This window comes from Gossypium hirsutum, chromosome D11 (assembly GCF_007990345.1).
Source record: "Gossypium hirsutum isolate 1008001.06 chromosome D11, Gossypium_hirsutum_v2.1, whole genome shotgun sequence".
In the NCBI taxonomy this organism is placed as follows: domain Eukaryota; kingdom Viridiplantae; phylum Streptophyta; class Magnoliopsida; order Malvales; family Malvaceae; genus Gossypium; species Gossypium hirsutum.
The window spans coordinates 7,662,710-7,689,590 of record NC_053447.1 but is presented as its reverse complement, the minus strand read 5'-3'; the positions used below and the strand labels follow the sequence as shown (position 1 = coordinate 7,689,590).

Below are 26,881 nucleotides of genomic sequence, written 5' to 3'. Positions count from 1 at the left end.
AAATGAAGAAGAAGAGGATCAGTGAATTGATCAACGGTGTAAAATAATAATAAGATTTAATATGTCTTGATTTAGATTTTAAATTTCAAAATATTCTAATTATTTTTAAAATTATTAGTATCATATCAATTATTAAGTTTCTTTTTTAATACTACATATGATATTAGCTTGGATGTAGGATATTTTTAAAATACAAGGATAAGAATGTATTTATCACATAAGTCTTTAATTTTAATGGCATTATTTGTTATATAATCTATGTATTTTAAATATGATTAGAAATTCTATCACACATGTATACATGTAAAAATAATAAAATGTATGTTTGAAATTAATTAATAATAACACAAAAAAAATATGTATGATACTAAATTTTAAAAATATAAATTAAATTAATATATACAAATATATAACAATTTTATATTACAAACATACTTATTAAAATTTCATATAAAAATTAAAAATTGTTTACACAATTCATCATATACAATTTTTTAATTAATTTATAAAAATATAAAAAATAGAAAACATCTATAACTTATGTTAATAGAATGAAGTGTTACAAGATTAATATCAAAAGTGTTGGGCATAATTTAAAATTGAAAATCGGTGGATATATGTTGAATTAATCCAATAAAAATAGAAAAGAAAAGAGGTGGATCGTATGAGGATAAAATGTGGGGCAGGTACAGAAGATAAAATGTGTCAATTCGATTCCATCTATGCTTTGGTGGGCTACAATAAGGGGGGTTCAGTCCACATTGGAAAGACAGTCTGGATTTCAGCAGGGGAAAGTACACGTGTACGGTTGATATTGAAGTTTAGTAAAGTTTCTCTACGATCCCTAGTCCCCACAAATTCATATATTCTCAAAAGAAACCAGGGGATAATTTTATTAAACCAATTTTGATGTAGGTTGTGGAGAATTGTTTAATTGAAACAGAGGAATTTTATAATAATAATAATAATAATAATTGTTTACACTGTTGAAATTTTAATATGAAATACTAAAGAAAACATTAAAATAGGAAAAAGGATACGAACAAAAGAAGCATGATAAGTTCTATTTCAAACGATGAATACAGGTAACTACAAAATTTGCTTTGGACAATTTAAGAACTATACAAATAAAAGGGATATAGTTTCAAATTTGTATTTGAATAGTGGATATAGTAGCAGATTGGTTAAATTGTAAGATTTTCTTGGATGCCAAGAAATGAGCCGACAACGTTTCCTCCAGTATCAGGGAAAGTTTCAGCTCCGGGAAGGGGCTTGACCTTACCTTTGGGATCCACTTCAACCGGATACTTCATTAAGTGCCCTCTCATCTCTGTCACTTCCTCCGCAGCAAATTGTCTCCAATTCAGTATAGCCATTTGATTAATCCGTCTTACGCATTCGAGACTCTCCGGTTGAGCGAAGCAGTCCTCGACAACTCCAACATGTTCTGCCCATAATGACATCCTATACCCATAGATCTATAATAAACAACACAAAGTTAAGCATACTTTAATGGTGAGAATACAAGAAACAACCATGTTTGTATTGCCAGGATCACATGGTTCATTTGGTTAACAAGGGAATTGTATCATTAATACAGATGTAATTGGAGAAGGTTACCTGTCCATGGGGACTAGAATGCTTTGCTGCCCAAGTATGTTGAGGTTGGTAAGCTCCCATTGCAATCTCCGTGTCTCTGGTACCCTCCATGGAGCGTTGATTGATGTTTGCAGATCCCACTATTATAAACTCATCATCAACTATCATACCTTTTGAATGGACATAGATCATAAATCTTCGACTCTTCTGACTAAGAGCCTGGAATGCAAAAAACCAGGAAAATATATTAGTAGTGTAGGAACTTTAGGGTTATGCTTGAGATATTCAAGTGAAATGGGCTTGATTCTATACGATCATGGCTCTTACCAGCCTTGGAAGCTTGGGCAAAGCTTTTGGGTCAGGTTTGAGGATCTTAGAATACCACGATATCGCCCAAGACGTTGAATTACCAAAAAGAAAAGGTTTTTGGGACTTGGTATAGATTACCTCAGGAGCATTGGCAGCCCTAGGACTTCCGTCAGCAAGAGGTTGATATCCATCAAGCTCACGATTGCCAAGACAGTAGAAATTCAGAAAGTCCTCTGGCACGAAAGTACTATCAAGCCCTGCCTCTACCAAAGCCCTATAAACAGTCTCGTACATCATTGACCTGGTTTTGTTCTGCAACAGCAGCAATAAGATCAATGGCCTTTTAAAATCTAGTTTTAATCATAATTCTTTAGTTCATGCCAAAGCAGTATAACAAAGTCTTAACGCCCGAATTGAACCAACAGTGTCAAGCAAAAGCTTGTGTAGGACTTGCTCCAAAGCAGACATCTTGATGAAGCCTAAAAATGATGACAATAATACAGTCAAAGCTTTAAACAATTTAACAAAAGATTTTTATTAAAACTCTACCTGCCAATATAAAATCCTTTGAGTGGCAGAGCCTGTCGGAACACCCTCTGGCCACATTGGAATAACAATATATGCAGCAAACCTCTCATTTGCTTTAATTTTACTGGCTATCTTAAGAGCAATTTCCATTGGAATTAAGTTGTCAGCACCTATGAAAAGAATGCAAGGTTATTGCGTCCCGAACCAAACTATGCACAAATGCCTTATTATTCCCATGAAAATTTTCATGAAGCATCCAATACAAGAAATATCAGATAAAGCCAGGAACAAATAGGACTAATGAAATATTCTTATTAGTTTTTAACTCATGGACTTGATACATTGATAATCTGACTGATATGTTTAACCAAAAAGTTTGGTTCTTCATCTTTTTACTTTTATTTCTTCTATACATATATATATCAAAGTCTAAGATTTTTACCACTTTCTGAATTCAAACAGAAATGTATAGTATTGGTGCAATGTTTGAACCAATATTTACTGATCCCCAACAAACTCCGTATATTAACCTTATTCAAATGCATAACTCGTACAACCAAGCATCCCAAAATTGCTATTGCAAAGCAAGGTCCATTATCAACTTTCTTACGCTAGTCACAAAACATGACGGTCATCAAAATCTAATTTAAGTGTCTTACCTAAGTCTTTATACGAGCTCCAATTGTAGGAGGATCCAAGGAAATATTGATTCTCTATATAAATGAAATGCTGGGCAGCACGAATGGCCTTCACATATGCTGTATGTATGCTCATATCAATAAGGACATTCTTACCGCACACCAAATTCTGTCACGGAAACAATAATCAGTTAGCTTCTACACTGGAAATACGTAGAATATATGATTAAGCCAAAATAAAAGAAAAAGCAAATCAAAGGGCAACCTTCTCTCTACCTTGCTTGTTGCATCTTTTGGATCCTTTGGGAAGCCTTTTACAGAGTTTGAATCAATCGAGCGAAAAATCTGCACGTGAAGCCCCCAAACAATAAATAAAAACAAACCATTTGTAGAAAACTAAAAAGCATAAGTCAAAGAAGCTTTTGAAAATCACATTCACCAAAAACAACCTGTGACTTATTTGAACCTCCCCCACTAGACCAACTCATTTATGAAAAAGCCAAATTCGAGTAGCAAAATTACCTGAACATGCCAACTTTCTGGATCGTTCTCATTCTCAGTAAAATCAGAAACTCCCATAATGTCTGGAATTCTTTCTATCCGCAGCAAAGCATCATCAAAGGGCTTTTTTAATTTTTTAAGTCCATGAGGCTTGGCTGCCTTCAACCAACGTTCCTCGAAGTTGACCAGAACATCATATGCAGCTGGGCCATCAATTTTACTGTGCATATCGTGCCAAGGTTCTCTTGGGCAACCAGCAGTAGAACCCTGCTCAAGTAATTTGCAATTAAATAATGTGCAGGAAATCTTATATACTGTGATAGAGTACCATTGAATTTGCTGCTGCCCAAATGTCATAAAACAAAAGACCAAGAATGATAGATAGTTACCGTATATGTTGGATTATGATAGTCATCCTTATGATATGTTTGTAGTGTCCTAAATAAAGCATGATCCGGATTATCATACCGTCCATCACATAAGTCAAGGCCGCCAAGAAAAGCAATAATTTTTCTATTACTGTTCCCAGCATCAGCATCCACAATTACAGTTTTCTGATGGTGTGTATAAATCGTTCCAACTTCCTGATAATTAATTGTATTAGAAAAATATAGTGCTTTAGTCAAACATAAGGAACAAGATACCATATAACAAGCTCAATGATCTAGGGATGGCTTAGTGTTTGTTTACCCTCAGAAGGGTTAAGGGCTAAGGTTCCAATCCCCTTGAACTTCATAAAATGTACCAGCCACTAATAAAAAAACTGATAACAAGACATTCAGCAGATTTAGAACTAAAGTATTTGCTATTTTACAAGCCTAAGAGAAATTGAGAATCCACAAAAAAGGGAAACAAAAAAATGACTTGGAATGGCATTCACCATCAAATTTAGACAACAAAACACAGTCCCTATTCAAATGAGATAACAGTAACATGAAGCAAAAGGGCTCTAATTATTTTTTGAAAGGTTAATCACCATTATGGTATAGATACAAAAATGGAATTAGAATTTGGTCTATGAATTATTCTAATATATATACATAAAAAGGGATTTGAAAGACCTATAGGATTTCCCTCATTCAGCTGTACCCTGTCAAAGTTTGGAAGAACAACTTATAGATGTAAAAAGTTGAAAATACTACTTTTGGCAGTCAAGAAGCCAGAGTTTTTTTCTTCAGAAGTATGAAATCTCCATGCTGAATACACTTTCTGATTCCCAAACCTCCTGTCCATACACAGTTGGTAGTAAATTGCAAGTGCAACCACCACGCATACGATAATAGTGCAAACTGTGACTCAAGAATCTTAATAAGGCTGATAATGATTTCCCAATAATACAACAATCTAGCAGTAATGTCTATGGTTGCCAAATTGAAGTGGAGAAAATTGCAGAGTTAGGAATGCATTTATGGGATAGAATAGTTAAAACAAATGGTTGTTTAGATCAAACCTTTTGTTTGACCCAACTATGTTTTTTTCCAGCAATGCGAGGACAAAGTAACACGTGCACCGAAGAATGTTTGAAATAACTGCGTGTTTCCTCGTCATGGGTTGTCATTATTCCATCCTGTGTTGTCAATTTAAAGAAGTTAATTAACAACCATAATAAGCAAATCTTTTCAAAGTTGAAAAAAGTGATAAACTCCTATCTTCAAAAAAAAAAGTGTACCAACAATACACGAATGAAGTGATAAAAGTTTACATACTCTCATTGTCATCATTCATTTTGAATATGTCATGTTCTCCATTAATCTAGTACGCACAATGATCACCATCTGCTTATATTGTCATTAGGTTTAAACACTTCATTATATGGAACTAGTTAACTCTAACATTCAGATGATAGGAAATAAAGTCCCAACTTTGCCTACGTTACTGGTACCAGTGAAGCTATTATGTATGAGAAATAACATAATGGTAAGTTACTCACAGTTTTGTATCCCAAGATGCTTCTTGAAGTAGGATCATCCCATAACAGAAGTAGCACTCTAACTCCCTCCTGGGACTTCGACCTAAGAATGTCACCCAAAGTGCAATCTGAAGCAGGAGCAGCATCGCGCACCAGCCTAACTTTATGCCAAACTGACCACCCTGTAATGTAAACCAAGCGCCTAGCTTGACGAATAGCATCAAATATGTCACTCCAACACTTTCCTTGCACAAAGTGCATACCCTGGTCGAGTTTTATGTTTGGAAGACACCCATCGGGGACATTGGCATCTTGATAAAGAGTCACTTTACCCCCCTTCCGAAGAGGAAAATATGTACCAGGAACCCCTACATATTCAGGACCTGCTCCAACACCATGATGATAGAAGCTCAATTTCTCCATTGGTGTGTACTGAATTGATAATTTCAAAACGGCTCCAGGCTTACAGGGCTTTCCATTACCATTCAGAACCGGGTAGGATCCCTCAATCTTTTCCCCTGCGTATATTTGCTCAACTGGAATTGTTACAACTCCTATAATCTCTGACCCTAAAATATCACTGTCTTTAACAACAAATTGCACTTCAGCAGCATGATGTGCAACAGGAACATAGAAATGTTGCCTCCAGACAGGGTTTTCATCATTGTTGATCACAAAAGTCCTTCCTATAATGGCACCGGCAACTGCAATTGTGACATAAGGATCACTTGTATTCTTCCCTTCCGAGCGCCCTCCAATCTTTTTTGAGATATTTGAAGAAAAATTTCCAAACATATCACCTAATGTCTTATGGAACATATCCATGTTGGGAAGATTTTTTGCTTCAAGAACCCAAATATCTAAATTTCCATGTAGAAGCAGAACTCTCAATGAACCTTTCTGGAACGGTACAATCTGCATACCCTGCACTTGTTGTGATCCCTTAAATGACTCCTTATGGGAAAAACTAGAGCGATTAGCCAAATCAGCTCGGCCTAAACTAGGCCCCTCCCAATTACTAGAGTTGCTCGCATAATCGGGTGTTGAAGTACCAGCGGCCAATATAGGCACCGAAGGTGCCGGGGGTGATGCAGGAGCTGACGAATGGCTACCAGACAAATGCATATTATTCAATTGATGATCCAAAGGCGGATAAGCAGGTGAGGCGCTTCGCATATTTGCTCCTAAGGAACTTGTACTGTCCTGCCTGTTATGACCAGAGAAGCTAACGTGGCTAGAGAGGTGATCAGAATTACTTTCAGGAGGAGGATATTGTGCAGGTTGTTGATAAGAGGATGATGATTGAGGAGGATATTGTGCAGGCTGTTGATAAGTAGAGGATGATTGCGGATTAATTTCAGGAGGTGGGTAATGACCAGATAGGGTTTGCTGGTAAGGATAAGGAGTTGAACCATACTGAAAATTACCATGATGTTGGAGTTGGGAAGGATTTGGAGGTATTGGGTGGGAATATTGATAAGGAATTTGTCCAGAATGAGAATGAGCATGTCTATAATCAATGGGAGCTGCAACAGGGGCATGGGCTGAGGGCGGATACATATGCGGTGCATGAGGGTATTGGGGAGTGTTATAAGGATATTGATATGGAAAAGCCGCATAAGGATCTTGATTTGGAGGGTATCCATGGTGACAAGGGTAAGGATGTTGGTGTGGGTTATTATCCATTTCTTACCAAATATTCTTATATCAAATTAGACTGTATCAAATTAAGTAAAAACCAAGGCAACTTTGTTCTTCATACATATAACCAAAAGAAAAAAAAAAGGGAACCAAACTCAGTTATGTTTCTCAGTTTCAAACTTCCAACGAAGAATTCGATTGAAATACTATGATTGAACTGAAAAGAGGAAAAAAAAACACCCTAGTATCCAAAGCAACAAAGAGCACAAACCAAACGAAAATCTCTCTCTCAGAAAAAAAAAATGAAATGAAATAACTGGGGTTGTGAGGGAAAAGAGGCAGAGAAAGAGGCTTTGCTATTGGAATGTTTTGATCATATGTTTCCCGCTGCGAAAATACCGAAGACAAGCAGTTTCTTCAACTGTAACCGAAACCCTCGTAGTATTAAATATAATAATACAAATATATTAATAAAGAAATGAGAAAGTAATCATGGACATATAACTAGAAAATTTTTGATGGGTTGAAATTAAATGTTATATTTTTTTTTTGCTAGTAAAAATGTAATTTTAATAGTTTATATTTTTATAATTTTTAAAAAATTAAATTAAAATTTTATTATTTTAGAGACAAAATATAATCTTATTATTACAAATTTAAAATTTTAATGTACCTAAATAAAAAATTTTCCTGCTACCCGCTGAATTTGCCACTGAAACTAATATTATAGTATGGTAAAGTATAGATATAGAACGGGTTGCACTTGCATGGCCCCTTTTATATATGACTAGTAATATTTTAGTCTTGGAGAGTATAGATTACAATAGGACTTCTCACAGTGTGGCGAGTGCTTTTCCATACAAGCGAAGCTGATAGCACCGTAAATGCAGTGCTTGCCACTGGTTTTGCCTTCACCACCACCTTAAAACTTCGTTTCTGCAAGCTACGACTGAAGATTAGGCTTTTGGGCTTAACTGTGATTTCCACTCCTTTGGGAGCTTTAATGGTAGCATTATACACCAATGCTGGACCTACATTGGTCACTCTTCTCATGAAAACACCTACACTTTGCTGTTTGCCATTTTTCATGTTAAGTTGCATTGATGGGTAGTTAAGGGCATCGTAGCCAAATCCAGGAAGCAACGAGGAGCAATTTATGGACTTTGTGCCCACTAAATGAGCTATAGATGATCCGCTGTAGCCTTCGTGACATAGGAATTGAATATAAGACATCTCGTCCATGTCATAGATAAGGCCAGGGTTTATGGCTTTGGTAGGATTCAATTGGCCGGCACCATAGGCGAATTCGGCATCCTTGTTCACCCTCCGGCTCATCGGTTTTGCTTATTATTAGTTTATTACAAAGAAGTGTAAGATTTGATACGATTGAAATAGTGAATCGAGTTAGAATGATTGATGGGTCTATGTTTTTATCCTTACCTGTGGTCATGATTGCAGATCTGATTGCAGCTGGTGTCCAAGTAGGGTGAAATGACTTTACATAGGCGGCTACACCAGCAACATGCGGGCAGGCCATGGAAGTGCCAGACATGAGAGTGAACTTTGAATGCTGGGTGTCACCTTTTAACCCGGTGAGGGAATTCATAAGAGTGTAAGCTGCCAAGATGTCCACACCAGGGGCTGCAATATCAGGCTGTATATTTGTTTAGATATCGAAGCCCTTGAATTAAAGACAGAATTCAAAGCTTATTTATACCTTGAGAAGATGTTGTGAGCCTGGATTTGGGCCCCTAGATGAAAATGAAGCAGCAAAAGGAGCTGAAACTTTGACTTCATGTGACCCGTATATCACTGCTGAAGCTGATCTGCTAATCATCATTTGAGCATTTTAGCATTTATCATCATCAACAGGGAATCATTTAACATTCTATATTCATACCTTGCGGAATGTATATATTTATCTATAGTTTCCCCTACAGTCATATTCACCACGGTGGCCGGTGCCATAAAAATACGAGCAGTATCAAGGTATTGCTCGCTTTCGACCACTGTGCCGATTCCTCCAATTCCTTTAACAACAGAATCAGCATCAAACTGGCCTAGCATACAGTAAACAAGCCGTCCTTTTACCTTTGCAGGATCCAATGTGTTACCATAACAGAACCTGTAATTACAATCAAACAGTCAATTTTCCCACTTTTTAGAAGATGATGATGAACAAAGTACTACCTTGCTAATTCCTTGCTTCCTGCATTCATGGAAACATCAGCCCCACTGACAATGGGGTAAAATTTTTCGTTCGCACCAAATAAGTTAATCCCAATCCCCTGTTAGCAAACCAATTAGATTTGATTCCAAGTATTCAACAAAAGTAAATTTTCTTCATATCAAACCTACCGAGAAACTTTGTCCATTTCCCAACTTGACTGCACTCCTAAATTGTCGATCAATCCCAGTGGCTGCCACAGTAAGAAGCCATGGAGAATTGTTAGACAAAGAACCCAAGCTCGGGCCATCGTTCCCAGCAGAAGCCACCGTGATAATTCCCTTCTTCAAGGCATGGAATGCACCGACCGATATAGAATCAGTGACAAAATCCTCAGTCGCCCCACCTATGGATATGGATATAACATCCACACCATCGGTGATAGCATCGTCCATTGCAGCGAGGATGTCCATGTCGGCACATCCTGAGCTGACCCAGCATACTTTGTATATAGCTATCCTAGCTGAAGGCACTGCACCACGAGCAGTGCCTTTGGCTAGCCCAAAAAGGCTCGCGTTGTGGACTAGGTTTCCTGCTAAGGTTGATGATGTGTGGGTGCCATGCCCATCCACGTCTATAGGTGATAGAATGTCAGCTGGGTCGGGGTTACCATCAAGCTTGAAGTATTTAGCTCCTACTAGCTTGCTATAGATAGAACTCAATCAAGGTGGTCCAAGGGAAAAAATATTCAACATTAAGCACCAATAAAGCATATTTAATATTTCCATTCAATTCGTACTTAATTTTTTTTAATTTAATACTTAAATTATAATTTGATAAAACTTAACCTTACCTCACTCTGTTACTACAAAAATAACAATCTTATAATTACATTGCTTCAAATAATTTTAAAATTTTTACAATACGACATAAAACATGGGATTAAGTTGATAAATCTAAGAATTAATATATTAAAAAATAAAACATGGTTTTTACTTGTTGCATCCTGAGAAATTTTGAAAATGGTGGCATGTTCCTTTCCAATTATGGGGTGGTGGACCAAATCCATCATCCTTAAAGCTATCTGACTGTGGTGTGATTCCTGTAAGTGGAATTACATCATATTAATTCCCAGATATTGTTTTTTATTTTTAAAACATAATTTGTGTAAAGCAAAAATAAACAAAAAAAAAATAAACAAAGTTTTCCTCAAACCTGTATCTAGCATACCCACAACAATGTTTTTCTCGAGCTTCAAATTTCTTTTAGCTGTTTGTGGAAACCCAATGAAGTCCCATGATTTTGTTGTGTGTAGCTTGTGATATCGATTTGGCAACACACAAACCACTTCATCCACTTCTAAACACCTCGAATACCAAATCTTATTAATGTCCAAAAAAATATGGAAATTAAATGGACCCAAAAAGGAAAAAAAAATTCATGTACCCATTAACATTTCGGCTTCATCTTTAGATAGCTTTGCAGCAAAGGCATTGAAGCTCTTTGTATAGCTATAAATCATGGACTCTTTAGCATCATGTTCACTGTTCAAAACCCAATGAACAAACTGATATGCGTACGTACATAAATATATCAATGTATGTATGGGTAAGAAAGCTAAGCTAACCTTGCCTTGACAGAGCTGAGAAGGCTCAAGTGTTTTCGAGCTGCAGAGGCTTGGCTCAAAGGACCATCTCCCAAGTAAACAATGTAAAAATTCTGTCACGTGAACACTTGTAGGGTTACATTTACAGACAGATAATGGGTTATAAAGACAATATATATCAATTACAAAGGAGAATGCACCTTTGTTTCTTCTTCTTTAGATGAAACAGTTTTCAGAATTATTAAAAACAATAGAAGAAGCTGATAGGTAAGAGTTGAGCAAATAAATCTAACTTTTCTCATTCTTACAGGGTTCTTTTTTTGTTTTCTTTCCTTGTTAGGTTGATGAAGCTTTAGCTATAGATTTATAAGAGAATAGCACATTTAAAGCCATTGACAGGTTTTAGCTGGACTGACAACAATACCAACAATGGCTAAAATGGATGAGATAAGAAACAACAAACGTGTACTGCACTTCTTTTGTTGTAACAAGCCTGTATATTTCAACTAAAAGATATTATAGATATTGAGATTTAACTTTAAACATTGTTTTTTTAATGAGTAAACGAGATTATAGAGTATGATTTGTAAAGCTTTTTCCTTTAACGATACAAGAGAAGTTCAATAGGAGGATAATATATTCGCGTCTTTTTGTATTGATAATAATATTTATATCAATCGAGTTTAAATTTAATCGGCTTAATTAAGTACATTTTCAATATGTGATTTGGTTAAGGTATAGTATAGTGTAGATGATTGGCAAAAAGGTTGTATTAGGAGAAGGCTTAATTTGAATTTATGGAGCTTTCGACAAATTATGAAAGATTAAATGGAGAAGTTACTTGTAAACAAAGGGGCCCTCACGCCTTTATTTCTAATTCAAGCAATTAAAGCTTTCAAAATCAAATAAAATTAATTCAATTGAAAGTAACTCTAACCTTCCCATATAAGATGTTTAACTCAATATCACTTTGGAAAAAATAAAGAGTAAGTCTTTATAATTTCACTATACATAATTACTAATATTTTTAATTTTTTAAATTAATCTCTAATTTATATCTGATAAATCTATTGATTTTTAATTTTACTTTAAGATTAATTGCATAAGATATCCTCAAACTATAACGTAAATTCTAAAACGTTCTATTTAAATTCTCAAAATATCAGTGAGATATTAATCAGGTCTTTAAATGGCAAGTCAAATATGACGTGAAGCATAATTAAACTAAGTAATTAAATTGTAAGTACGTATATACTTATTGCATGACAAATTTGATTCATATACATTAAAAACAAAGAAATAATCTTCCTACATTTTATTGGCACTGTATATATATTATGCTTGAGATTAAAGTTATGCATACGATAAGTACACACACATCTACAATTTGATCTACGTGTTTTAGACATATTATAAGTCAGATTCGAATTACTATTTAATGCCTAAATTACCGATTAGGTTGATGTAAGTCTTGATTGATATAATATTGACAAATTGAAGACTGAATTAGAATGTTTTAATTTTAGGAACTAATTTAAATATAAAAAATAATTTAAAGACATTATTAAACTTTTTAGGCTTAATGTTATTATAAGCCCTCAAACTTTTTCAAAAAAATTAATTAATCTCGTTCGAACTTTGTGCACTCAATTGAGTCATGAATTAACAAAACTGGTCAAATAAATCTTTTGACTGACGTTGACCGTTAGTATTTAATGGTGCGCCTATTGTGACCATTAACGAAACCGACTCAGTCAAACGTTGTTGACATGACATTGCCACATCAACATGCCATGTCAGCAATAATAACAAATCTATTGAATTTGTAAATATGATATATATTTTTAATATTTATAATCTCTATTTATGATGAATATGTGTTTGAAGATCAAATTGATAGAATTTGTGAATATGTAGGGTTAAATTTATTGAGTTGGTTAGAATTAGGACCAATATGATAGAATGTGTAGGTGTTGAGGACTAAATGTGTTATTATACTAATTAAAAAACTATATCATCATTCCCGTTAACAATTTAACAAAAGGTGACCAAAATAGAAATAATTAAAAATTTTAGTGACAAATTTGAAAATAATTTATAATTTAATGAGTAAAATAAAAATAATTGAATGAATAATTATATGGTCTATCCTTTATTTTATAGAAATCGGCTTGTACTGATTTAGAACTAATTCTAGGTTTGTACAAGAGCTGAGGCCTGAGACTTCAAATCGGGTTAGGCCTGAGTAAATAATGATCAGTTTACTTGATCTTTGATTGGGCCCCAACCGTAATTTTTGAAATTAACAACGTTAAACCTCAACCGCCCTCATGTTCATAAGTTCATTTACCCGCTTGTCCCGCCAAAAGCCGATACTCTAAATCACCGTCTCCCTCCATACGCGCCACCTTTCCCCCTCCCCCTCCGCCTCAAAACTCCGAGATCATTTACTCCTTTCTGCCACCACCACCATCCCTTTCTCCAAACACCGAGAAAACTGATCCCTAAACCGAACAAAAAAGCAAAACCCGAAGACCGACCCCCTTCGTCGCTTGATCAGATAAAGCCGATACATTCTGACTTGCTTTCGATTTTCAGTCCAGTTACACAGAGAGCATCTAGACGGTGAGGCCTATTGGGCTGAGAGTACCAAAGTACTCACCGTTCGGACTAGGTCTGTGGACCCGAAGGTGAAATCCGTGGAGGGCTCGGAGGACCCGAAATTAGAGGAGAAGAGGAGGCTCTTGAGGGAGCCGATTCAGGGGATGCCTCTTCCTGAGGCTGAGAGGAAGTTTCTGGAGAAATGTCAGAGAAATAGAACTAAAAGGCAAATAAATTTAGGTTTTCTTTACAGCTTTCGATTTTATTATTATCTTCCCCAAATGTTTAGTGTAATTCTAGCAGTGTAGCATCATGATATATATATTCTGATTTTTGGGCTTATATATATAAGGTAAACCTACTAATACTATTCCACAGTTTCTAGCAAACCTTCCATAAAGTGATTTGCTAGGGGAAAGGAAGAGCAAGCTAAGTTGCCTTTGGTGGCCTTTCTGTTCTTCCACACTTGTAATGCTTTTCAATATTTAATTAATTAGGCAAATTCAATCTGTTACAAGACCAGGTTCCTTGTATCTTTGTCACAGTTGAAAAGGAGCAGATTGTGGTGTGGAGAGGAAAAAACTATAATCCTTCCAGAGAATGGACTGTCCATCACTGACTGAATATTTTTTGATGACCCAAGCTGGGACGTGGAGAGGTGTTATATCTCCGATGAGAGTAGTGATCAGTAGGTCTGCTTCTGTGTTGTATGTTCACTGCATAGGTGAAGTAATTATATGCCTTCTCACTCCTCTTGGAAAAGGGAAAAAATTGGGAACTGTATATGAAGATATCTCCCTGTTTATGATATGAGATCTGGAATACCTAATGCCATCAACCAAGATTGCATCTTGGTCTTTCATTTTGTCATAACATTCACTCTTTCCCCTTGCATTCAATGATAGTAGATATTTATTCGTTTTTCTCTAGATGCTAGGAGATTGGTGCTAAGTGCCAACATATATTTACTATCGGTGTCTTTTTGTGCAAAATTGCAAGTGCTCGTAAACTAGTCTGTGAAGTTCTTACGCAGGGTCTTGTAATACTGTTTGAACATTATTGAAGCGGTTTAGGACCTATCTTGTATGTCTGTTCTTTAAGGCCGAAAAAACTAGATAATGGAAGGCCACTAAACGACTCGACATCATCAAGTTGTTGGAATGTCAAAATTAAATTCTCAAATCAGTTCATATTGTCATGCCATGTCGGCAACAATTTTTGTGTGTCATATTTAGCAGAGCATTTTATTCATCAAGAGGAAAATAGGTGCGTGTTATGTTGTGGTTGATCCTTTGGAAGGTTTCGTATCCTTAAAGAATCAGACTAAAGCGAGATTTTGGTAGAAAATGACTTGTTTATCGCCACGCATCGGAAAGACACACATTTTTACAAAGCCCGATAGCAACGGGGGTGATGAGTCAGGAACGCGTGTCCCCCTCGTACCACACACCCTCAGCAATCCAACGTCTCGAAGAAACATGAACCTGTGTTTGAAAACTGTTCTACACCATTCGACAAGAAGCTGATGGAAACCATAGCCGAGTTTGAAACACGATGGATTTGAGCGGCGGGTTGTGTGGCTGTGGCCCCATAATTGGCCCTTGATTAAGGCTTAGTTAGTATAGTAGCTATTATTGACAAGTGATTGGACAATTTAGACATTTGATAATTGGATAAAACAGCTGCTAACTACTATTAAGCTCCACCTCCTTGGTCTGGCTGAGCTTGAACTCGTTTCCCCTTCCAAAGTTTATCGGTTGTGGGTCCTCAATCTGAATGGATGTTGCAATTTGGACCGCTAGATCTGGTTCTTGTTGGCATCCGATTAATCGGTCCTTAAATGTTATCTTTTGTTTCCTTCTGCTTCTACTGCCAGGTGGATATTCCGCTTAAGTTTTGTGGAGGGTTTAGTATAATTTTTAAAAATTTTAAGAATTTAATAAAATATTTTGATCTAATTAAAATTTTTAATTTTTTTGTGAAATTAACGAGAATTTTTAAATATTTTAAATGAGTTTAATTAAAAGGTTAAAAAAAATTAAAAGGTATAAAGAGAATTTTGAAAAATTTGAGGGGCCTAATTAATTTTTTTTAAAATTCAAAGAAAAAATCATCATTTTCCAAAATTTTAGGGACCAAGTTCGCCTAAGCCCGCCTCTGGTACTATCTAAAGATTTTTTTATTTCCTCAATGCTTTTAGATATTAGAGGCACTCATTAAAATATGTTATCAATGTTAATCTTAAAGTATTAACAGAAACCTTTATTCTTTTTACATATGTTATCAAAGCGAGTTGGGTGGTTTAGCCGTTATGGTAATTACATGCAAGATTTTGCCTTCTTCTATTATAATTATTGAAAGGGTAAAAATATAATAAATATTATAAAAAATCTTTAAGTTTTATGTTTAAATATTTTTTTGAATAGTTATATTTAAATATTTGTTTGCATTTAATAAGATTGAAGATATTAATGAAAACCTCACCAAATATATATATTAATGATAAGTAACAAAAATTAAATTGGAGTGGTGTAGATTGGGTGGGGTAGGGTGGGAATAGATGCATCTAACATTCATAGAGGTGATATTGGTTTTTAAAATTATACATTCATAATAGAGTGGGCAAGTGATAAAGTAAAGCGTACCAACAATGAAACGGTAGTGAATTTAACAACATCCATCCCGACCCCGCTCCATTACCATATTCACTCCCATACAAACATTTCCAATCAAATAATAGATAAACAAATAAATCCATTAATTTTAAAAAAATTGATGGATTTATTTGATTAAATCATTGTGTTTGACTAAATAGACTACTATTCAAGCAAAAACACAAAAGATCATTGTTTTACAATTTTTACTAAATCGACTATTCAAAACACTACCCCCTTATCTAGTTAACACGTTAGCAACGTGATTCCCCCTTGTAAATATGTTGAAGTCGAACTTGGTCAAAATTAGAAAAGAGTAACCTACAATCAACAATAAGAGCTCTAAGAGAACAAATATTCATGTCAAAACTAGTCATGCAATTGATAACAATTTGAGCATCAATCTCCGCAACAAACTTATTCAAATTTAATTGTAAAGCCAGATTCAAACCATCCCTAAATGCCCATAGTTCAACATCCACACTAGTCGCATTAGGAATAAATTGATAGGAACTGGCCACCCATTTTCCATGACTATCACGGATAATAGTTCCTACACCACCCTTACTGGGATTTCCAACTAAAGGCCCATCCATATTTAATTTATAGTAATCGTTTTCAGCTAGTTTCTAAAAAATAAGTGTGAAGCTAGGTAAAGGTATCTGTTTAAGTTTTCCTTACAACACAAAAAACTCACCAGCTCAACTAAGAACCATCCTAGACATCTCATTGCTATAATTTCTACCTTTGAAAATGATAGAATTTCTAAGTAACCACACTTCCCAGATGAAAAAACAAAAGATGGTACTTATTGGGATACGGTGGTTAGTATGAAATTCATTCATGTTTGCATTCTCCCTCAACCATTACATCCAAAGAGATCTGCTTAAGATTTAGAGCAATTCTTAAGGAATAAAATATGTCACATTTCACTATTTATATGACATGACCTAAAAAAGTGATCAATGATTTCAAGTTGTTGACCACACAAAGGGCACTCTTGAATAGTACGCATACCTCTTATGCTTAAGAAACATTTAATGGGCACAATACCATGCATGCACTCCCAAAAGAAGAACTTTAGCTTAATTAGGACCTTGAGTTTCCAAACCCACTTCTAATCGCAATCGTTCTTAATGCTTGTAGGGTTAAGACCTTTCACAAGCAAGTAAGCATTGTTCAAATTAAACTCTTCATTACTGGAAAAACTCCAACATATGGAATCCTTGTTATCCGCATAACAAGTGATATGTGTACTGATGATTTTACCAATATAGATCCATAGAGATAGGAATGAACCTACTCTCTTCCCATCTTTGTTTGAGTTCCCTGTAAGTCAACCTTTCTTCCTCTTTACTCAAGGGACCAACAAAGAGTTCTCGAAAGGGTCCCTCACATTTCCAATTGTTAATTCAAGCATTAACATTATTGTCATTACCAACTTTCCATCTAAGGTCTTTCTCAAGAAATGGACTAATTTTTCTAAGAGTCTTCCATGTTAATGACGAATTACTTGGAGGTTTATAAGGGCCTCTTCCATCAAGATACTTGGAGAGTGATATACAAGCCCAAAGATTATTAGGTTCTTTTATCATCCGCCAACCCAGTTTAATCAATTGAGCTTGATTCTTTTATCTAGTATTAAGCAGTCCAAGTCCTCAAACTTCATTTGGTTGTGTCATTTTTTTTCCCACCGAATGAGATGGATTTTTTCTTAATTCAGAGTCACCCTACAAAATTTCCCTACTAACTTTATCAAGATCGTTACAAACACTAGTTAGTAAGGCGCGACATTACATGTAATAACTCAAAATAGCGGCAAGAGTAGATTGGGATATATCTGCTCTCGATTGGCAATTACTTTTCCAAGTATCGAGCTTGTTCCTAACACATCCAACTATGAAGTTGTAATCACTTTGCCTAATTCTACCATTGTGAATTGGGAAACCCAAGTGCTTTCCTAAATCATTTATTTTTTTGAAGCCCAAATCGTCAATGATTCTCTTCCATGGTCTCACATCTTTTTTTTTAAATAATACTTTAGACTTTGAGAGACTCACATTTTGGCTTAATTCTTGGGAGAAGTCCTTAAGTACCTCTTTTATGGCACTTATAGTACTTTGCTCAGTTTTGAAAGATAAAACTACATCATCTACAAAGAATAGATGTGTAACTTTTGGACCCCGTCTTGAAGTATTAACTCATTTCCATTTCTTAGCTTTCAAAGTTCCTTAGTACAGAGATTAGGGTTTTCCATATAAAGGATGAAAATATATGGAGATAGAGTCTCCCCGTCTGATCCCTGTAGAAGGTTCAAACCTTTCAAGTTTACCTTTATTAACTAAGACCATCATCAAAGAAGCGGAAACACAACTTAAAATCAACTCAATCCATTTCACAGGGAAATTAAAAGATATCAACACCTTATTGATAAAGTCTCATTCTAGCCTATCACATGCCTTCTCTATATCCAATTTAACAATCATGGAACCCACTTTTCCTTTCAATTGTTGGAAAGAATGCGCCACCTTTTGAACAATAATCGAATTGTTAAACGTTTGTCTCCATTTAATAAAACCTCTTTGAATGAGAGAACCATCTTATCCAGGAATGGTCTTAACCTTTAGACAATGATATTGGTAATGGTCTTATAAGAGGTGTCGCGACGATAGTGTTGAGTGTTGGTATGAGCACTCGATGTGGGGATTAACGCTATTAGTGTCTCATTGGTCTCATAAGGGACCTTGCCATATTTGAAAGCCTCTATAATTAACTCACACACTTTCTATTTTTGGAAGAACATTGAATGGAAACTATTGGGGTCGAGAGCTTTAAAAGGGTTAAAAAATAACATAGCCTTTGTATAATAGCCCGATTTTTAATGATGTCAAAAACAGTGGTTTGAAACCACCAAATTCGGTAAATGAGCTCATAAATTTTATTATTTAATATTTACGAGCCAAATATGTTTTTTTAAATAATTTTGAATTAGTAAATTTGTGTTTATAAGGATTTATTAGATTAATTGTTTTAGAAAATAAGGTATCGAGACCTCAATTTAATAAAATGAATCGTAAATATTTATAAAAATATTTACAAAGTGTCTTTAATGTAGTATTAAAACTTCGTTAGAAAATTTTAAGGTTTCGGTAGTCAATTAATTAAAAAGGATTAAATTGAAAAAGGTGCAAAACTTGCTAAAGTGATTAAATAGCTTAACAATTAAATAAGGGAGGACTAAAAGGGCAAATGGACTCATTTTAAATGGCTGAAGCGGCATTGCCTAAAAAAATCAAAGATTTTATGTGATTAAGGGCAAAATTGGAATTAAAATAAAGTTTATATGGCCAAAGGTGATTCTAATAGTTTTTAGACATTTTCTTCATCATTTTTCTGTCAAAAACGGCCATTGAAGAGGGTTTAAGAGGGTATATATATACATGTGTTTGTGTTTGAAGTTTTATTTTGGCATGCTAATTTGGTGTTTAAGTGCCCATAAGCTAAGTAAAATGAATTAAATTAGATATGTTTATAGTTTGGACTTGAATGATATTTTGATGATATAAATTGATGATATAATTGTGGTACCAATGATGGTACATTGGTTAGGCACCTAGTATGATTGTTTTGACATGTTTTAGATATGTTTGATCGTGTTTTGAATTTGTTAAATGAATGATTTTTGAGTTGTTTATTGTCCAAGCTTGCAGGGAATGGTAAACTTGTTGTTTAAGGTACAGTTTGAGTCTACACGGCCAGACACACGGGTGTGTGATCAGACTGTGTGAAACATATGGCTAGCACACGACCGTGTGAACCCTGCAGCTTTGAAAATTTTTATTATTTTTTGAAAAATTCTTTGAGTTTCCGAATTAGTCCCGATTTGTATCTAACACGTAATTTGGGCCTCGAGGGCTCGAATAAGGGACAATATGTATGAGTTTAATTGGTTTTGACTTGAATATTATATGGTAAGAAATGCATTGAAATTATATCTATTTGACCGGTAATGCTCCAAAACCCTATTCCGGCAACGAATGTAGGTTAGAGGTGTTACATAAATACTTTTCGGAGCATCCCGACTGGTTGTGTTCTGCATATGTTGTAGACACACCAACGCTCTTATGAGCATTCTGTTTATAGGTTCTTTGTAAACCTCCCGTTAAAGGCTCTTCGGAGCTTCTCGTTAGTGCTCGCTTGAACTTCCCGTTATATGGCTATCTGGTGCTTTCTGATTAAGTGCTCTTTGGGGCTTCCCGTTAAGTGCTCTTCGAAACTACCCGATATAGGCTCTTTGTGAGCTTCCCGTTATTAAGCCCAGATAAACTTCCTATTACATGGCTCAATAATCTTTTCGTTATAATGCTTGAGAGAGAGATTTCTGTTAAAGTGTTCTAATGAGTACTCCCGAACATGAATTGACGGATTTATGATTTGTACACTTTATGTGTACTACCCTCGTATCCATCGAGATTTCAAATGATTCAACGAGTGAAATTTTGACATGAATACAAGTGAAAATCAAAATGAAATCAATATCTAAAAAATATATGAAATGCATGGAACTTGGTATTTGATGAGCTCATATTTATTATTGATATTTACATGAAATGAATAACTAACATATTTGATGAGATTGTGTGCTTAGGCTATGGCCAAGTTGTTTGGAATGCATGTGTATGTTTACTTAATGTACAAATGAATGGTAAGTTTATTTCCCGTTATACGAACTTACTAAGCACAAAGTGCTTACTCAGTTTTATTTTTTTATTTTATAGTACCCGGAAGCTCGTTGGGTTGGAAGCTTGGCGGAGATCACTCACACTATCCATTGACTTACTTTGGTATAATTATGAAATTATTTTTAGATATAATGACATGTATAGGTTTTGGTTAGCCAATGTTGACATACAAATATTTTGATTGTAAATAGCCATTGGAATGGTTAGTGATGAATGTGTTTTGGTATATTAACATATGAGTTAATTTTAGGTTTGATATTTAGTAAATTTGGTCAAATAGATAAATTCACAAACATGGATTTATGAAGTGATATGGTATGTATGAGACTTGAGTTTTACATTATTTAAATGTTTTGGATTGGCTTTTGGATTTGTTAAAATGTTTGTGTAGGTATATGATCAAATGGGTGAGAAATAAGGTTTAGAAATGACCTTATTTTGTCCACACGGACAGAGACACGGGCGTGTGTTCTGGGCGTGTGCCCCTGCATCTTGAAATTCAAAACAGAATGCTCAGTATTTTTCACACGGCTTGGTATATGGGCGTGTGGCTTGGCTGTGTGACCCTTACACCTTAATGTTTTGCAAGTCAGGGAGTTACACGGGCTGGGGACACGGCCGTGTGACCTACTTCGTATACCACATGGCCTAGGACATAGTTGTGTCACTTGGCTGTGTGAGCCACACGGCCTGACCACACGGATATGTAACCCTTGCACCTAGAAAAATTTTTAAAATTTTGCAAAAAATTCTCTGAGTTCCTGATTTAGTCCCGACTTGTTTCTAGTGTATGTTTTGGGCCTCGAGGGCCCTAATACGAGACTTTACGATAAAATTTTCGACATGTATGATAAAATAATATAAAATGTCTGTATTCATTCCGTAAGTTTTAGTAATACTCCATAACCCTATTCCGGTAATAAATACAGGTTAGGAGTGTTACACTTCGTGATTTCCTCATCAAGTAGATGGAGTTTAAGCCTCTATTTTTCCTCTCTAGACAAAAAACTCCAAGGCAAGGGAATAATGTCGACTATTTTTTGTACCATAACTCTAGAAGTCAATAAGAGGTCCATGAACTCATTTATAATGGGTTCAAGGTTCATTCTTCCAGTAACCCACTTTCATTGGTCATTATTTAGATCCCCAATATGATTATTGGTTTAAAACATATTGGTACTCGCTCATAAGAATTCACTGAAGATTTATGAGGAAGCCATTAGGGTCTCTCTTGAGTGCTCTCTCAATCCCTCCTAATCTCGTAATCAACTCTTTCTTTTTCTTAGGCACATTTCCAAAAGTACAGCGGTTCTAACTATTAAGGGTATTAGAAATGGTATCTAGGAAACAGATCATTAGAACAATTCTAAACCAAGTTAATAATATAATTCAAAATCGAGATGGTCAAGCCATATTTTTTAAAATCTAAAAGGTTTACTACTAGATATTGAAGATTCAAGGAATAAATGTAACACAACCGGCCAATGGTCTAATTTTGTTCTAGCAATATAGAGAATCGTAGCATCATTGTCTTGTAATCTCCAAGTTGTGTTAGCAAAGATGAGGTCAATTTGTTTCTGAATTAGCTAACTAGTAGATCTGGGATTTGACCAAGTGAATTGAGGCCCTTTAAAACCTAATTCCATCATGTCACAACAATTAAGGCAATCGTGAAACTCCTTTATATAGAGTTCGGAGATCGATCACCCACATTTCTTATCATGACTCGATAAAACTTCATTAAAATCACTCGCCATTAGCCATGGCAAATGATGATTTTGAGCAACCATTTTCAAGTTCTTCCATAAAAAATTTCTAAATCTAAAGTTAGGGTTTGCATAAATAATCGAAAGCAATCAAGTAGTGTTAAAAGTTCGTACCTTAACAAAAGCGCGAACCTCTTGTTTTGTGCTGCACAACTCCTCAATTGCCACTTGATCAAGTCACCAAAGCAACTAAATGTCACCTTGAATACCAATTGTGTTTGAGTTCCTATAAGTACCGAAATGTAATTGGCTCATAATGTAATGGTCAACCCCTACACAAACTATTGTTTCAATCACAATCATCATCTATGGATTATGCACCTCTATTAAATCCTTAAAATTTCTCTAGAAATTAGACTTTCGAGCCCCTCTAAAATTCCAAATCAACATTAACATTGGGTTGATATGTCGAAAGTTTTGTGGCATTGGTTTCTCGGCTGATTCATTTCCCTTTCTGGGCTTGGATTTATTTGCACCCTATGATGAAGAGACTTCACCTCCAGTATTAGTAATGAATTAAAATGGAGCCAAAATTTTTTGTTTCAAGCATCCATCACTAGCTTTTGAACTGGTAATTTGATGCTTGACAATTGAACTTCTATTATCCTTTCTCTGAACTTTGCTATTAGTGCTTCTAAATTTCAAAGAATTTGGTTCCATTGAGTTTCCATTTCTAATATTCCCATATGATAACCTGAATAGTGGAAGTTTTTAAAATTGTATATTAGTGGAGGTATGATCAACACTAAGAGGATTAAGTTCCAGTCACTCGCTAACCTTCTTTAGAACCTGACATGACTTGGCCTATCTAATTCGTGGTGAAACTGGTCTACACACCCCTCTTTGAGTAAATAAACCTTTTGTTCTTGGAAGATTGTTGTCCTAAATTAAGGTTAAAGTTAGAGAGTTGGACGGTACCTGAGTTTGGGGTGATAGGTTATGAGGAATCGATGTCACTCTCCTCCCTCATTGACTCTGCAATATCCCATTTTGTCTTACTTTTGTCTTACTTGAAACATGTTCATTGAACAACCACTTCCCCTCTAAAGGATTATTTGTCCCCTCATTCTTCTCTGATAAACCATTATATTCTTTGGGATTTTTCAATTTTTTTTGAAAAAACTCTTTGTTGCTTTTTTCATTTCCAATCAACAAAGTTTTTGCTCTTACAAGCAAAATTTTACTAGTTTCAAACAAAGGTTTTTTTAAAATAGTAGCATCCGAATTCCAAGAAATATGAACAACAATGTCTTTCTCATGATGCTCACTTTTACCATTTGCCAAAATTTTCATATTAAAAGAAAGATTTGTTATAGAAGCTAATCTGTCTTAATTTGATATGTCAAATTAGGCTCTTTCGAACACTTAATAAGTTTATTCTTAAGCAATTTATGAGTCTTTTCAATAAATTTTTTTTAGTTTTCAATGTTAATGATAATATTTCTTTTATTTAGATCATTTTAAGACTCAAATTGACAAAACTATGTCATTGGGAGTCTAATGGTTGATTTGAGTGTGTGTAATGAAATAAATATGGCCAAACTTTGAGGAAATCATCAACTGCTTTGGATGTTGCGACACTGATGCATGTGTATCGCGACATTGACCCTCCATCACCTTAACGAAGTAAAACTTCAATGAAAAACCAACCTGGAGCAGTCTGCCAAAGATGTCGTAACACTAGGTGTGTTGTGTCGTGACACTAAACCCCAATGTATTGACTTCAAGCCTTTAAGGTTACGACTGCAAACTGATGGTTGAAGTGAATGAGCCTAAGGCCATTAATAAGGGTGTCGCGACACCAAGAACCCCCAAGCTAATATTGTGCCTACTATCGAGAATGTCGTGACATCAAAGCTTAGGTGTCGCCATACTGAAGTCTGACGGGGTGAAATTACTATAGGGGCAATTTTTTGTCTAACACCAACTCAAATCAACTCATTCACTCTAAGGGTATTTTTGTCAAATGTTAGGGTTATAACATTGGTTGTATAAAGGGCGTCATTATGCCAAAAAAAATGAGCCTATTTTATCATGTTATTGGTTTTCTCTTTTATTCCTTTCACCTTTTTTAGTTTATAGGTTTTTCCTTTCTTAGCTTAGTTAGTTAGTAGCTGTTAGTTTCACCATTTTTACTGTAGCTTTAGTTTTCTTACACTTAGATACTAAACTTTCTCTTGTCATTTTGATTTCTCTTTAAAATATCCAATATATTTTCTCTTTGTAAACTTTCAAAAGTGTAAAAATCTCATATTTGATTGCGCTTTCATCACTTTTAGTGCTGCTAATAACTTATTCAAGAGTCCCTAACAACCTCACAACTTTTCCTTTTTTATGTTTTATTTGATGAATCGTCTAAGCATGAAATTGGTTGATATTTGTATGTTGATGATGAATAGGCACTAAGTCTTATGGTGGTTGGTTGATTGAAATGTTGTATGGTTAGTTTTTGAGTTAGAGACTAAATAATAAAAATTGGACTAAATTGAATAGATTTCAAAACCTAGAATTGACGCCTTTAAGATAGGTGAGACCGAGAGGAGAATCTATTACAGACTATTTGATTGTCTCGATTTAGTTTAGTGAGGTCGAGAGATAAACCGTACGAAATAGTCTAATTGGGTAAAATGGTGACTGAAAGGTAATATTGGATCAATTAGGAGTTTGAGCAATTTATTATCCTTAATCTAAGAATTAACTAGCAACATGGATATCAATTGACCATTTTATCTCATTGAATTGATATTTATGCATTTTTGTCTACTATTCAATTTAGTCCTCCTAGGTATAGTTTAGTATAATTAGCATTTAATGATCTCTCTTGGGTTAGATCATTTTAATGCTCTAAGTGTTCCATTATAACACTTACAAATATTACAATTGACCTATCACACTTGCAGTTAAGTCGTTTTAAGTCTTGATATTTTATGTTGATTCTTTGCTCGGCATTTGTATGTCGTGGCACAGTCAAAAGCAAAACTAGGGGGTTGGTTTTCTTTCCCCAGATTCTTATGACCATCGTCGACTCCATTAATTGATGTCTTTTCTCTTCTTGAATTCAAATTCTTGTGAGTATTTGAACTGAGGGCAAAGTGTGCCTTTTTCCTTTCATGTGCTAGTCTACCCTAACTCTTTCCATTACTTTTTGTTTTTCAAGCTTTAAAGCCTTCGGAATTTCTTTACCCTTGCCCCCTAAACTTTTCTTGTATTTGGGTTTGTGTCTATTAACTAGCATCTACGACCTAAAGTTTAGACGCTCATTGTATCAACAATATTCTTCTCATCAATAGTTCATCGAGTTCCATTTTCAGTAGCCAATGAAGATGTCAAATTTTCTATCATAGTTGTTGGTTGTTCCTTCACAACTGGTGAACTTTGTGTACAAGTCTCCAATTTGGGACCTACTAGGTCACATAAAAATACACAATGCATCAATTCCCTCATAAATGATGTATTGCATCCTTTCTTCCATTATGAATTATTTTCTCAATGGTTTGTTTAGATCAACTTGCATGCATAATCTAGTGAATTTACCCCTCTCACTTGACATAGTAAAGCTGCCGGTCCACAATGGAACTCTCAAACTCCAAACGATCTTTGTGAAAATCTTTGGATCATAGTATTCAATGGGAAGTTCATGTAACCTCACCCACATTGCAACAGAGTCAAACGTTGCCTCTAAGGCTTTAAAGTTTGGAGCCCTTTTTCGCATAGCAAGGAATCTTCCTCCAATGAACCAAAGACCTCCCTTGATAACTTGTTCGTAATCCTTATCATTCTCAAGTTTAGCAAAGAAAAAATCATAGCCCAAATCAGTCAACCTTAGGTCCTCTTTAAGCTTCTATAATTGCCTCAACTTGAATATAATGTATTGATACCAAGTTATTTTCCCAAACAATTTAACAATCAACATATTTCTCCACTGGCTGCAAATGAGTTTCCGTTCCTCTTTAGACAAAGTGATATGAATTACACCTTCTTCTTCAACTACGTCATTATTTGGAATAGGTTCATCCCCTTTAGAATCTATTTTCATAAGTCTCTTTTTATCTTCTAAAAACCACGAGTCATGTTTATTAACTATTGCTCTCAATAAAGTGTCCCTATAAGAGACCAACTTTCTACCAGACTCGTTGCTCACAACGAACCTTATAATCTTGAACTCCTTCATTCGTCTATTGCTCCGAAGTAGTTCCTCTATTTTCTTTTGTGCTCAAAGC

At 35.0% G+C, this 26,881-nt stretch overlaps 2 protein-coding genes across 7 annotated transcripts; both read right to left on the bottom strand.

Moving 5' to 3' along the window:
• Nucleotides 1–1,037: 1,037 nt before the first annotated feature.
• LOC107911935 (phospholipase D gamma 1) lies at nt 1,038–7,561 on the bottom strand. 4 transcript variants are annotated; one of them, XM_016839943.2, is made up of 10 exons: nt 5,506–7,561; nt 5,026–5,142; nt 3,965–4,159; nt 3,597–3,842; nt 3,351–3,419; nt 3,096–3,243; nt 2,458–2,606; nt 1,927–2,220; nt 1,621–1,818; nt 1,038–1,478 (listed from the first exon to the last, which is right to left on the bottom strand). In XM_016839943.2, exons 1-10 carry the CDS (start codon nt 7,168–7,170, stop codon nt 1,185–1,187), a joined length of 3,375 nt encoding a protein of 1,124 aa, XP_016695432.1. In that variant the 5' UTR covers nt 7,171–7,561; the 3' UTR covers nt 1,038–1,184. The 4 variants fall into 4 exon arrangements, with proteins under 4 accessions (XP_016695432.1, XP_016695433.1, XP_040961778.1 ...); XM_016839944.2 differs by having other exon boundaries at nt 2,047–2,220; XM_041105844.1 differs by lacking the exons at nt 1,038–1,478; nt 1,621–1,818 and adding an exon at nt 2,332–2,387 and having other exon boundaries at nt 2,047–2,220.
• A 269-nt stretch (nt 7,562–7,830) lies between these two features.
• On the bottom strand, nt 7,831–11,259 carry LOC107911936 (subtilisin-like protease SBT4.14). Of its 3 annotated transcripts, none has more exons than XM_041105841.1 (11): nt 11,099–11,259; nt 10,920–11,011; nt 10,739–10,836; nt 10,508–10,651; nt 10,289–10,394; nt 9,484–9,997; nt 9,316–9,413; nt 9,026–9,250; nt 8,843–8,954; nt 8,566–8,779; nt 7,831–8,468 (listed from the first exon to the last, which is right to left on the bottom strand). In XM_041105841.1, the coding sequence occupies exons 1-11, from the start codon at nt 11,198–11,200 to the stop codon at nt 7,924–7,926; spliced, it is 2,250 nt and encodes a 749-aa protein (XP_040961775.1). In that variant the 5' UTR covers nt 11,201–11,259; the 3' UTR covers nt 7,831–7,923. The 3 variants fall into 3 exon arrangements, with proteins under 3 accessions (XP_040961775.1, XP_016695434.1, XP_040961776.1); XM_016839945.2 differs by having other exon boundaries at nt 8,843–8,951; XM_041105842.1 differs by having other exon boundaries at nt 10,523–10,651.
• Between the last annotated feature and the right edge of the window lie 15,622 nt (nt 11,260–26,881).

What these genes read in the sequence shown, in the direction of transcription:
- LOC107911935 (XM_016839943.2), bottom strand. Translation starts at nt 7,170, where the DNA reads ATGGATAATAACCCACACCAACATCCTTACCCTTGTCACCATGGATAC. An exon ending in ATCATAATCCAACATATACG is followed by an intron (nt 3,843 to 3,964) that starts GTAACTATCTAT and finishes TTACTTGAGCAG; the next exon opens with GGTTCTACTGCTGGTTGCCC. An exon ending in GAGCTCGTATAAAGACTTAG is followed by an intron (nt 2,607 to 3,095) that starts GTAAGACACTTA and finishes TTCTTTTCATAG; the next exon opens with GTGCTGACAACTTAATTCCA.
- LOC107911936 (XM_041105841.1), bottom strand. Translation starts at nt 11,200, where the DNA reads ATGAGAAAAGTTAGATTTATTTGCTCAACTCTTACCTATCAGCTTCTT. An exon ending in TGTGGGTATGCTAGATACAG is followed by an intron (nt 10,395 to 10,507) that starts GTTTGAGGAAAA and finishes TTCCACTTACAG; the next exon opens with GAATCACACCACAGTCAGAT. An exon ending in AATTTCTCAGGATGCAACAA is followed by an intron (nt 9,998 to 10,288) that starts GTAAAAACCATG and finishes TTCTATCTATAG; the next exon opens with CAAGCTAGTAGGAGCTAAAT.